Raw genomic sequence first — 14,000 nt, forward strand, 5'->3', positions numbered from 1 at the left:
GAACAAGCTTTGTACTGATATCCATTCATCAAGCATACAGTCCAGCAGCCATTCGTAGGGGACACTGTGCAGGAGTTAGTCTTTCTGTTGACAGACTCTTTGACCACTCCTAAAATCCAGTCAGTCGTCCCTTTAATCTGGACTTCATAGTAAAATCTTCCTGAAGAGAAACTCTGCTTTCCTAAGATACAACGTGTGGAAAATCTCTTTGGGCTGTCTGGAAGATTTTGCTTTATATCACAACGACTGGCTTGCTTCCCATCAACAGACAGGGTGAGTTCAGGATGTGCTGTTTTAGGCTCAAGAGTCACGTCCACCAAACTGCTGGACCCTCTTCAGATCAACGTCGATACACAGTCTCTTCATCTCTCTACTGAGTGTCTCCTCCAGCTGAGCTCCTCACAGTCCCGTGATATGACGAGTGAACTCTGACCTCTGTCCAGTCCTTGATGGGCGGAGCAGGGCTCAAGTGGTTCAACTGTAGTAGGACAGCACTGAAGGCCCAGGTATAAAATGCAATAAAGGATTAACCACACTAGCCATTTTTTAATGAAATGATTAGTTGGTTTACTGCGTTTTGCCTCATTTAAAGCACTTTGAAATGTGTTGTTTTTAAAGGGGCCATACAAATAACCGTGTCTCTTCTCGTCTAGTCATTTCTTTACACCATCATAAAGTGGTCCAAGAGAAAATCCTAAAACATAGAAATGAGTCACAATATTTGCACTTCTCGAAGTCAATGGGTTTTTGGTTCGATACATGAAATAACATCGAACCATTCGGCTGCCAAGGCACTCCTGGAAATGGTTCTTTACGTTGCCATATTTGACATATTTACCATCATCATAGAATAAGTGTTTCAGGGTCTAGGTCTTTAGGGTGCTAGATTCTGTACTGTATCTTTAGCCAGTACCTTACTTTGTCTAATGTTTGGGTTGGGCAGACTGTCCCCTAAACAGAAACAAATGAGCTAAAAGAGGCTATAAAGGCTCTGCAGAGTTTTGTAATAAGGCATATGTGAGTGAAGCTTCTTTCATTACATTTGATTCAGTGTTTAGCGACAAGGCTAGCAGTCTACAGCCATGCTAGCAGCTCTGGAAGCTACGACAACAGGGATTTCAGCTAAACGCTAATGCATGGCCGCGCTGCTAATAGTGACAATGCTAACATACAGACGTTTAGCAGGTATAATGTTTCAGAAGTTATATGACGTGTTCAATATTTTAGTTCAGCATCTTAGCATGCTTACATGGCTCAATTAGTGTGAAAAATAAACTGTGGCTGATGTGAATGTCACTAGTTTGCCGGTATTATTTCCTGTCTCAACGATGTCCAGAAACTTAATAAGCCAAATGATCAGTAATATATCTGTAGTGACAGGACACAGTTATGTATTACCTCAAGATTTAAATGCCTTATTTGAAGCATTAAAACAGCAAAGATGAGACTGAAAATGAGAGTTCTGAAGATTTATTTCAGGTTCACATTTTCTCTTGCTTAACACAATTTACAAAGACTCTAAACTCTTGTCAGTGTTATGAGTTTCTCATTTTCACTTTCAACACATTCCTAGAAGTTATATTCTAATATCTTTACAGGTATCCATCACTTGCTGTAGATAACAGACGAATAACATTTTGTGTATTTAGCTTACGTAGGCTTAATACATAGAGCATTGCATTCCTCTGCATTACATTGTCCGTACGTTTGGCAGAACACCTTCCGCCACTGCTCAATTAAGTCCTGAACTTCCCATGCTTCATGTCTACCTGAGGCTAAGACATGGCATGTCCCACAGACCTCAGCTGTCGCTCTCAGGTCGTGCCAAGGAGAACCTTCTGGAGGGGTCTGGGATAAACCACCTCTCCCACAGATCCAAGTGGACAGCAGGGTAATGCCAAGGTTTAAAAGGACCGTTCCAGTGCAGCAGGCACGCCTCCTGTAGGAAGCTCTCTGAATAGCGGGCATCTGGACTCCAGCCTGGACATACAGGAAAGCTCAATTCAAATTGACCATGTCTCTATGTGGCATATTTAATGAGTCCACTTCACATCACTTGCCATAATTAATTTAATGTAAAAAGTAATTAGTTATGTCTGAATAATATGTCAAACACTATTGTATTTCCATTAATCTTGTTTATAATGTATTGTTATTCGTTTGGCGCTGAGACCCATGTGTAGCATAGGTGTATCCTGTCCCTATGGTAGGTTGATTTGTGATAAGCTTGGTTATAATACTTTAATATTGTTTGTTGAAGTGTGTTTTCTATCCTTTGTATGCTAAAATGAGCTTCCAATTAGCACAGCAATTAGGCATTTCCCAATAAACACTGAAATGATTCAGTATGTGAACTGGAGTGATGATCTTACCCATGTGTCTGACGTGCCACAGCGGGTCCAGTGTTGTGTATTTGTCATGAAACACTATTAACATGGGTGGAGTCGCCACGCCTCCTGCCATTGCACTGCTGTATATGTTGTGCCTGTTGGAGAGGAGAGGAGGAAGAGGGTTTCTGATCAGGCGGATGCTTCTACTGCTCCGCAACTCTTATAAAATACAAACATAAAAATGTATATTTATGTTACAGCCTACACACGTGAAATGCAGTTCAAAGTGCTTGACATGGACAAGAAAACAGCCAACGTGCAATAAAATAAGAGACGGAACAATTATAATATAATACATTTATTATACATTAATAAATTAACAGGCAAGGTTAAAAACCCAAATGTTAAAAAAAAAATTTTTAAATACAGATGTAATCATTTCTTAAATTTACAAAATGTTTTTATCGAACAAAATATTCTATTTTATTCCATATTTGTCGCCATTTTGCCTTCCAAAAACAACATTTTTACTTTGCTCTTCCACTTGCTGCACATAAAACACATGAAAGAAAGGTGATTTAATAAAAGAGGACTTGCTCATTTAATCACGCTTCATTCAAATCAAACATCATTAGAAGCTTTGAATGTAAAAATAATTTACATTTGGTCCAGCCAAGTAAAAATGTTCTCGCAAAAATATCCATAGAAACTTCTCAAAACACGTTGAGTGCTCAAGTTAGTGAGAATATGTCCATCTCTTTAATCTGAAAGTCAACGTAAAACCATTCAAATCTTGGTTTAGTTGGTTAGTAATAACTTATATCTTAATCAATAGACACAGTCAGGGAGTGTCATCGAACCAGGGACCCAGGTGAGGGAGACCCTCAGACATTTTCTTCGTAATCTCTGATAAGAGACTGAACATGTAGTTTGTGTTTTTGTAAATATTCTATTGTTTTCATATATTTCTCCTTTGCCAATCAAATGACAGGATTGTTTTGCTACTGTTTTACCCCACAGCTTCATCTTTGAGCTGGACATGTTGCAGAATGCAATATAAGGGTTTCCACAAACTGATGGTCACTGTGCGTACCGGAAATTCTCCTCCATCCATTTCTCCAACTGTTTGGTGATCTTCTGTTTCTTCCATTCACTGACATCTGCCACAAACACTCCAGGGTTGAAAGAGCATTCTCTGGGGTCGATGCCCAGGTCTCGAACTTCCTCTTTCCTGTAGTCCAGGAAGCCCATGTAGGTTGTCTAGGGGACAAGCTCAGAGGAGAGGACGCCATATTTCAATAAACCAATGTGTCTTCAAAGGAATATAACGTTCAGTATCAAGTCCTCTCATGGTCCAAACTGAAGACCATTGATAAAAATCAATGCATCTTGCCCTGCATAGTTTTTAATGACACTAGCTAAAGGCCAAAAGTGGACCGACCCACCTTTTTGATTATCAAGCAGCCGTTACAATGCCTCTTCACACTGGCGAGTTAATAGTCAAAGTGATTATGATACAATATGAAAAAAGACATAAACATCCACCTGCATGCCGATGCTGCGCACCATCTCATGTGTGGAGGGCAGGTCGCAGTCGGTGGAGAAAGCAGCAGCATGACCCGGCTTCAGTTTCACATTGAACAGATCCTTGATGTCGCCTGAGAAGCATGAAAATACATACACATATTCTATAACTGTTACACTGTCACCCACCTCTGTATGAAATGAGGCAATATTGCTTATTTCAGTCTCACTGCATGAAGACATAATTGATACAAAATCAATGAAAAAAACTTTCAAAAGTGTGGATTTGATGTTTATCAATGAGAAATTGTAATCATAAAACCTTTGATTCAGTTTAAAAGTTTGAACGATTTGATATTTGATATATCAATATTTAACAATACTATATTACTACATTATTATTGTGCTTTTATAATATTGTGTTATGCTGTATCATAGCATTCACTTGGATTTATATGATATACTTCTGTTGTATTAATAATTTACAGTGTTTGAATATTACACAAACTGTGCATGTATTAACACGATATACTTAATTATATCATTATATATGTTATTATTCATATCTATAGCTATATGTTTATAGCATATATAGTTAACACATCATGGCTGCTGAAGTCACACTAATGACTCTCTTAAGAAATACTAATAAAGTGTTAGGTATTGCAATATATATATATATATTAGCTTTTTAATGTCACCTCTCTAATTTCATTCATCTCTTACTTTTTAAAAACATTTTTAATTATGAATTATATTCAAAAAGTTCGTTCTATGTTTTTACCACTCAGCCTGTGCTGCTGTAACCTGTGAGTTAAACGTTGTATCAATAGGCCAACCTGAAAGCCATTTCATCTGAGGGATGCATGGATTCCTGTGATCACACACATACCCTGCACAATGACATCATCGTCTAAGTATATCACCCTCTTATGGTTGATGTTAAGCAGGGGCAGGTAAAAGCGCACAAAGTTGAGCTGCAAAACAGAACAGACGTGATTATTGTCGCATCTTTGTGATGTCACATTCAGATTGTGGGGTAGCGCACGTTGGAGCTTCATCCGTGCATGTGAATCGTATGTGTTGTTACATGAACAAAGTCAAACCCAGAACTCACTGGATGTAGCAGTTCGGGTCGAGAGGAATCAGGCTTCACTTTTCCTTTCAGAACCATGGGGTTGAATTCCAATATCTTATATTTGATGCCTTTCAGTTTAGTCTTCACGATGTACTGTCTGGGAAGACGCGAAGAAAGAAAAACTGGTAAATAAAAAGTCATGAGTAGGCAATAATACTGGGGTGGGTTAAAAGATTCTGTACACTTCTGTACAAGTGACAAACCTCGTCAGTTTCACGGCTTCGCGAAGAGTGACAATATAGAAGAACACACTGGCGTCTGTGTTGCTGTAGATGCTGTTGATGACCGCCATGGTTGCACCGATGCGCTCCTCTGATGCGCATATCACGACGGGGACGACATTATCCGCCTCTGACACTCTCGCTGCGGGAACTCTCGCTGCGGGAACTCTCGCTGCGGGAACTCTCGCTGCGCTTCCGAGGCTCTTCCAGTGATCTGAGAGAGAATTCCCCAAAAACTGCTCAGTAATCTCCTAAAACAGAACAAATGTCACTCAAAGAAGTGTAACTAGTGCATTTGTTGGAAACTATTTTCAGCTGCGCATTGATACACATTTGTTGCTCTCGTGAGTTTTTGTGGCACCAGGATGGTTTCAGTTGGATTTAGTCAAAATAAACTACAGTGTGTGGTCATGGTAATGTATAGGAACATGTCACCCAGTGCAACACTGTGGCTCCATGGCACAGAGGAAGAAGATATGTCTGGTTTTATATTCACAGACAATACTCCTTTAATGTTTTCCCACGATTGAATGTGCTCTGTACAGATTTGAATAAAGCCTGTGTGTGGGTGTACCTGAGAGTTTGGGCCGAGTGGAGGCTCTAAGCACTGTACTGTGCAGGAGGAGACCCACCATCAGCACCAGCAGCACCAGGAGGGCCCGGTTAACTGAAACACAGGGAGAGGCAGGACTCAGGGTCAGCAAGATCATCTTTACAAATGAACACCACTTTTATGATTTCTGAAGCGTGAATGCAATCTCCAAAAGTAAAACGCGAACGTCGGCCAAAAACGCTCCACACCACGGTCACATGACGTGGCATCACCCCCACTAAGCTAAAGGAGGACTAGTGTTTGGCTTGATGTTTTGTAGTCTCATTTAGCCACTTGTTGGCAACCTCCTTTTTTAAGACACGTAAAACGTTTAAAATTCTCAAGAGAGGTATTTACTGATTGCTGATGAGTTATATCATCGAACAAAAGGACGTTGAAACGAGGGAATCGGAAGAGCAACATACTGACTCATTTCTAGGTTTTAGGACTCCTTCCTCCAGCACTCTGTGATTATTTCTTATTTATCAATCTCTTCTTTTTTTATTTTTCAATGGAAAATGTTGAATAAAAATGAAAAATGTCTATTGTGGGTGACAAAGCCCAAGCTGATGACTTCATAGTGCTTCTGTTGTCCGACCAAGAAACCAAAATGACATAAAGGAATAGTTTGACAATTTGGGGAAAACACTTTTTCATTTCCTGCTGAGAAGGGTTGATACCACTCTCATGAGTCATGCTGGAGCTTAGCTTAGCTTAGCGTAAAGACTGGAAGCAAAAGGAAACAGCTAGCCTGGCTCTGTCCAAAGGTGATAATACACATTCCAAGACATCCAAAGCTCACTAATTAATAAATTGCATTGTATTTCTTTAATCCGTACTCAAAGAGAATGAACTGCTTCTGGCCTCCATGGTCCATGGTCCAAGCTAGAGATGGTTACTCTTCAAGACATATTTAATGATTTACACAGCATGTAAAAATAAAATGTTTTTGTTCAGTTTGAGTTCGGATTAAACAAATGAAAATGTGTTAATGTGTGAACTTCACATATGCTCATAGGTGTAATGTGGACAGCACAAGGCTAGTTAAAGTTGAACACCAGCTGCAGTCAGGCACACATGAGAGAAAGGAGGATCGAATACCATCTGCAACCTGTTAACAGACACTTATCATGTCTGGCTGCTCATCCAGGTGCCAGAACTACTTCTGCACAGTATGCTACCTGAGCAGCAGTTTTACACATTCAGGACTTGCTGACCCAGATCAAGGATTTCACATATGTACTTTTTGATGTACAGTTAAAGATGAAACATACACCCAAAAGGCAGATCAATTCCTCAAAAGCAAGGGTTGAGACAAACATTTAGTGCTTTAACAACGTTGGGTGGACATAGATGTATTTTGCTTTCAGTCCAAATTGCTTTTCACACTGGATGGAATCCTACATTTTAACTCATTACAGCCTGACATCTGGTTACCTCATCAACCCTCCCCCAGCACACACACACACACACACACACACACACACACACACACACACACACACACACACACACACACACACACACACACACACACACACACACACACACACACACACACACACACACACACACACACACACTTGGTGCACGTGCATGGAAGCTGGATGCTTCCCTTGAGAGAAATATGGGGGTTTCCTCACTGGCCTTTGCACAAAGTAATACTGATGCTATTGTTAATATTCCACTCCCACAGCCTCATGTGGGAGTGGACGACGCCATCATCTACCCGCTGCAACGAGCTCAGTCGCACCTGGATGAACCGGTGGCTCTGTGAGAATCACTTTCTTTGACTTCTCCAGTGCATTCAACACCATCCAACCAGTGCTGCTGAGTGAGAAGCTGTGGGTGGTGGGGGTGAACGCGTCCACCGTCTCCTGGATCACTGACTACCTCACGGGCCACAGTTTGTCCGACTGGGCCGACTGGGCTAGCAAACTCTCAAGAAAATCTTCAAAAAAAACGACATGGAAATAAATAGTATTACTCCCGCTGAGAGTTCTGGGAGAGGATATGGACATGATGGAGTACAAGTTCCTGGGTGTCTCCATCGACTGCAGACTGAACAGGTAGGCTAACATCAACGCTGTGTACAAGAAGGGGATGAGTCGACTCTTCTTCTTGAGTAAACTTCAATCCTTCAACATGTGCAGCAAGATGTTAGAGATGTTCTACCAGTCTGTTGTGGCCAGTGCACTGTACTTCTGTAGTCTGCTGGGGGAGCAGCATTGGAGCCGGAGACACCAACAGACTTAACAAACTGGTTAAGAAGGCCGGCTCCATCATTGGCTGCAAACAAGACAATCTGGAAGAGGTGGTGGAGAGGAGGACACTGAAGAAACTATGATCCATATTGGATAACCCGGACCACCCTCTCCACCACCTCCTGCAGGGACAGTGGAGCACTTTCTCCAACAGACAGCTCCGCTGTCATAAGGACAGATACAGAGAACCTTCCTGCCCTCTGCTATAACACTTCATAACAAATTACCTCTGGCCAAATCATCATCCTTCAAATGACTACAACAACGCGACACGGTTGTTGCTTGTTGTTGGTGATCCTTGGACTAGTGTTTAGTTTGTTTCGTTTACCTAGTTGTTAATTCAATACCATTCTAATTAATTGTATATACTGTGCATTTTTATTTTTTATTCTATTTAATCTTATTTTGTATTATTCAATTTATTCAAATTCAATATCTGCTCTGTTATTTTATTACTGTGTATATTATAGTATACTTTACTCTGTAAATTGCTGCTGCTACAAACTAATTTCCCCCTGGGGATGAATACATTTTCTATCTATCTATCTATCTATCTATCTATCTATCTATCTATCTATCTATCTATCTATCTATCTATCTATCTATCTATCTATCTATCTATCTATCTATCTAATATGAGCCTGTCTAGTGTTACTGTCCATCAACAGGAAGATTTCATGTCAAATTATAGAACCCAAGACCATCAATCAGCCACAATTACATTTGTATTACAATTCATTTTTTCCTTACTTTTTCTCAGGAGACTCATATTTCATGCTTGCTTCCAGCGACATCTGCAAACATACAGCGATAAAGAGAGCTATTCAGTCACTCAAGAGGAGGTAAAAAGATGAAATAGGGTGCTGCAGTAAGTACCCTCTCATCTTTGTGCCGTACTTTTCTTTCATTGGCAAAGGAAGTTCCTCCCAATCCAAAACGTTTCTCTCAAACCAGGAAGAACTTCTGCTGGTACACTTCTATGTAGTACACTGTGTACACTATATCGTTACTTGTGTAGTGTGTGAATTCCGACAGGGTAGCGTTGTCTCCAATGGCTGCTGGGCACTCACCAAAAGCGATGATCGTTAGCTAGCTAACAGCGGCAACGGCAGCTAGCTAGCGGCGTCTTAGTTTGTGGTGCCAAATACTAAATTAACCCAAGAAACAAAACTGATGGCTTCTATCCGACAATATAGGTACATAACTTTTATTAGTATAGTGCGGAGTTCACCGGAGCAACCAAGAACCTAATTCCAGATTGTCAATGTAACTTCTTTACATTGTATTACAATGTAAAGAAGTTACATTCTAATATAATGTAACTTCTTTACATTGTATTACAATGTAACTTCTTTACATTGTATTACAATGTAAAGAAGTTACATTCTAATAATTGTATTTATTTACATTGTATTAGAATGTAGCTTCTTTACATTATATTAGAATGTAACTTCTTTACATTATATTAGAATGTAACTTCTTTACATTCTAATGTAAAGAAGTTACATTGTATTAGAATGTAGCTTCTTTGTATTCTAATGTAAAGAAGTTACATTCTATTAGAATGTAAAGAATTTACATTCTAATAGAATGTAACTTCTTTACATTCTAATAGAATGTAAAGAAGTTACATTCTAATAGAATGTAACTTCTTTACATTCTATTAGAATGTAACTTCTTTACATTCTAATGTAAAGAATTTACATTCTAATAGAATGTAAAGATACAGCGAACAAGACAATCTGGAAGAGGTGGTGGAGAGGAGGACACTGAAGAATTCTAATGTAAAGAATTCTAATGTAAAGAATTTACATTCTAATGTAAAGAATTTACATTCTAATAGAATGTAAAGAAGTTACATTCTATTACAATGTAACTTCTTTACATTCTAATGTAAAGAAGTTACATTGTATTAGAATGTAGCTTCTTTACATTATATTAGAATGTAACTTCTTTACATTCTATTAGAATGTAACTTCTTTATATTCTCATGTGAAGAAGTTACATTGTATTAGAATGTAGCTTCTTTACATTCTAATAGAATGTAAAGAAGCTACAGTGTATAGAATGATTCGGTTGAAGTTATTCCCTTTTAAATGTTTTAGACGAGTCACGAATCACTTTAAAAGAGTGATTATAGCTGATTTAACTAACAGACATGAGATTGATCTTCTCATGTCACTCTCTTTATACAATGATATAAATTCATCCCCGTTTTATTGATATCTTACGAAAAGTTACTCCTCATTTTTCGCGCGTTTTTCCTGCAAAAGTCCAGCAACATGAGTCTGTTTTGGCTTGTTACATGCATACTGTCTTTTCAAAATAAACTTCCATCTTCACAGGAAACAACTCAGGTTTAGGCGATGAAACTACTTCGTTAGGTTTTGGAAAAGATCGTGGTTTGTGTTAAAATATCTACGGAAGTGGCGTTGCTTAAGTACGGAAGTCACGTCACAAATAAATCAACATTGGCTTCTCGTTTCACACACGGCACAAACTGCGGCCTCCTGGAGGAAACACCAGTGTTTGTTTGACCCATCCACCTCTCCTCATCCCACCCGTCCTGTGTGGAACTCTACTCATGTAGTCGCCCGCTAGCTTATAGCATGTAGCATCCTGGCATCACTGGGAATCAAAACACCGCAGCTTTGAGAGCACTTGTTTGCAATTGTGCATTAACGTGATGAACCAATGATTTAACTTGCTGCTCGGACCACTGATTCACCAAACCTGCTTGCTTGCAGTCTGTGTTCCACCACAGTCCCCGACACTGGTCTCATGATTCATTTTGTTTTTCAAGATAGATTTGATTTTGTAGCGAGTAACGAAGGTTTCAGGGGAAATGTATCGGAGTCAAAGTATCAGTTTTCTTTGCAAAATGTAGTGAAGTAAAAGTAAAAGTCAAGAGAATATAAATAGTAAAGTAAAGTGCAGATACCCAAAAAAACGACTTAAGTATAGTAAGGAAGTATTTCTACTTCCTTACTATACACCACTGTGTATGACGCATTGAACAGATGCAGAGAGGAGCTCCGGGTTATTTTGTTCATGGAGAACTGTGTGGTCACATTATATTATTATAGTATTTTTGTCAATCTCGAGATTTGTAGAACCACTTTAGGGCCCTCATATTGCTGGATTTGATTAAGACTTGTTGAGGATGGGGTTGGTTGGATCCAAAAGCGATGGTCACATTGAACACTTAACACAAAGACAAATCAGTAAAATGTGAAAATAAAAGCACACACAGAAATGCCACATGTCTTGCACATATGTGTTTGTGACTGTTACATGGTGACCGGACCTGCAGTAAAGTCTCCGAGGCCCAAAGCCAGGAGACCTTGAGGACACATGGGGCTGTGCTTGTCCAAAACCTTCCACCACTTCCTTCCTTCCTGGTGCCAGGGCTTCTTCGATGAATATGTTTGCCTTCCAGCTTTTTGAGCTTTTATATAACTACAGAATAGAAGTGCTTTCACAACAAACAAAAAAGGCGCATCTTAACTGTCCAACAGCTTAAAACCCCTCCTGTTACCCCCCCCCCTCCCTCTTTAAATCGTCAACTTGTGTAACTCTTCTCTTGTGCATTCGGTGTGAAGTGGCGAGCCCTCGGCAGGAAACGGCACACTTTTAAGTTGTTCGTCAGTTTCACACCAGCAGTCGTGACTCTGTCTGCTTTTCATGTTTCAGCACTTGAACCGAACGAGGACAGGGCGTGCAGTTTGTATCATGCATTTGTTTCTGGTTTGTTTGTCACTGTTTAGAGCAGCCCAAAACATCTGGACCTGGTTAGCTCCAGATACTAAACTGGCCAGCATGGTAATCCACTCAAGACTTTCCAAATGACAATGCATTGTGCTGACATTCAATGTGTTCTTGAACCTTAATGCATTTAAAGTCACATTGACAATGTTTTTGTAGAATTCTAGCACCAAATATGAACTCTCACACTCTATTATTTTCCTTAAATGGCTTCTTCAAGGCATCATCGAGGAATTGGGAGGCGGGATTTTTTTTTTGAATGTAGCAACCAGCTTCTGAGGTTGTAACTGTGTGGAATCCAGACACACAGTTACATGCAAACTCTCAGGGGGTGGGGGTTGGGGGATGCAAACCATACTACTCGAGTCGTCACACTGCAAAAAATTCCGAACCTGGGTGAAGCGGTTAACTTTTTCAGGACTCACAATAAAGAAAATGTCTGTAACTTTTCGTAGATTTGCAATGGAGTTAAATCATTTTGAGGGAATTTTCTAAAAAACATTTTTTGAAACAAGCCTAAATGAGGTAAATCATTTCCCTCAAGGCCTAAGTATTAAAAAACAAACCCTCGCTCCAAAAGACTTGACACAATGGCAAACTGGGTCATGCAAAAATGAACACTTTTTTTGTAAAGATAGATATTTTTTCCAGTGTGGCAGGACAAAAGGTTCTCTCGTAGAACATATAGAACAGGGTTGCATACATACCACAAAATGCACAAATCATACTTCATCAATATACAACATACATATACGAGCAAAAAATGCAAGAAGTCAGAGATAAATGGAGGTGTGTCCCTGTTGGTTTGATATACAACTTATGAGTCATGTAGCACAATTTAGAGCACATTTAAAATGTCAGAAATGCAGCCTATACTTACCAGAGATAAAGACGGTGGTCAGTCTCATTCCTGATGTTCATGGTCCATGTTGTAAAACCTCTGAGGACTGAGACTCACCCTGACCAACAATCCCAATTTTTTTCTCTCTCTCTCTCTCTCTCTCTCTCTCTCTCTCTCTCTCTCTCTCTCTCTCTCTCTCTCTCTCTCTCTCTCTCATCTCTCTCTCTCTCTCTCTCTCTCTCTCTCTCTCTCTCTCTCTCTCTCTCTCTCTCTCTCTCTCTCTCTCTCTCTCTCTCTCTCTCTCTCTCTCTCTCTCTCCCAGATGGGACTCATCTTGTTCACCAGCGCTCTGATTCCTTGCTGTCATTTAGCCAGAAGAAGCCACGGAGGAGAAAAGTGGAATTGTTGGGGCTCCATATGTTAAGCAGAAATTATACTGGAAACTGTATTTCTGCATAACATACGGAGCCAAAATGAGTACAAAAACTACATTTCCCAAAAAGCCCAGCGTGTCGCTGTGCTGGAAAGGACGACTAAAGTTTATTCCTCCTTCAACAGTTTGGGATGTCACATTTGTTAGGCCTGTATATATGAATGATATTGATCTATAAATATTTGCTGACCATGAAGAATGTTTAAATTATTCAATTGTCAGCATGTATTAAGCCCATTAAGCGTTTTCCCTCACGAAACATTTGTATTTGATTTAAATTTAAAGTAATGTTTTTATATGTAAAATCCGTATCAGTGAGGAGGGCACTAATCCCCTTCAGAAGGAAGGGGATTAGTGCCAAATGTTAACAAATAATTTGCTCAAATTACACAATTATTACATTTTAACAACAATAATAACTTGTTTGTCCTTACCCTTTTTGAGTGGTCTCGTCCCTCTACTCTCCAAGATGCCGATAATCCAGACTGGTCTCCGTCTCTAAAACTTGGACATGAGAAGGTTACCGCCGCTTCATCGGCCCGTGACAGCAGTCGGTACCAGAGACGTGTCGAGCGTGTCGAGCGAAACACAGAGATGCAGCCTCAGCATTGCTTGATATGAGTTTAACGTCAGATCATGCATATGACAGCCCACCAGCAGCAGAGGATGAGGACGAGGATAAGAATAACCAAGACAACCAGACAGACCTCGGTGGGGCCACGATTGCAGCAATGCAAGCTGAGATGCAGCGCCGACTCTCGGAAAATCTGAATTTGAAAAAGGAACTTTCCGATGAACGATCCATGTTTGATTCAGAATTTTTCGAAAATAATGATGAAAAAGTGAGATATTATACTGGACTGCCGGACTTCTCAAACCTGCAAATTCTACT

General features: G+C 39.8%; 1 protein-coding gene across 3 annotated transcripts; it reads right to left on the bottom strand.

The window, feature by feature from the left end:
- Positions 1-1,465: 1,465 nt before the first annotated feature.
- Positions 1,466-12,830, bottom strand: glt8d2 (glycosyltransferase 8 domain containing 2). 3 transcript variants are annotated; one of them, XM_079294215.1, is made up of 10 exons: positions 12,715-12,817; positions 8,820-8,863; positions 5,788-5,880; positions 5,196-5,427; positions 4,972-5,089; positions 4,747-4,831; positions 3,876-3,988; positions 3,424-3,590; positions 2,373-2,485; positions 1,466-1,980 (listed from the first exon to the last, which is right to left on the bottom strand). In XM_079294215.1, exons 2-10 carry the CDS (start codon positions 8,836-8,838, stop codon positions 1,802-1,804), a joined length of 1,119 nt encoding a protein of 372 aa, XP_079150341.1. In that variant the 5' UTR covers positions 8,839-8,863; positions 12,715-12,817; the 3' UTR covers positions 1,466-1,801. The 3 variants fall into 3 exon arrangements, with proteins under 3 accessions (XP_079150341.1, XP_079150342.1, XP_079150340.1); XM_079294216.1 differs by lacking the exon at positions 12,715-12,817 and adding an exon at positions 11,377-11,493; XM_079294214.1 differs by lacking the exon at positions 8,820-8,863 and having other exon boundaries at positions 12,715-12,830.
- Positions 12,831-14,000: the final 1,170 nt, after the last annotated feature.

This window comes from Melanostigma gelatinosum, assembly GCF_949748355.1.
Source record: "Melanostigma gelatinosum genome assembly, chromosome: 22".
Classification (NCBI taxonomy): domain Eukaryota; kingdom Metazoa; phylum Chordata; class Actinopteri; order Perciformes; family Zoarcidae; genus Melanostigma; species Melanostigma gelatinosum.

Coding starts and splice junctions, on each gene's coding strand:
- glt8d2 (XM_079294214.1), bottom strand. CDS start 12,742: ATGAGACTGACCACCGTCTTTATCTCTG. Junction 5,881..12,714: donor GACCACCGTCTTTATCTCTG/GTAAGTATAGGC, acceptor CCTGTGTTTCAG/TTAACCGGGCCCTCCTGGTG. Junction 4,832..4,971: donor GACCCGAACTGCTACATCCA/GTGAGTTCTGGG, acceptor TCTGTTTTGCAG/CTCAACTTTGTGCGCTTTTA.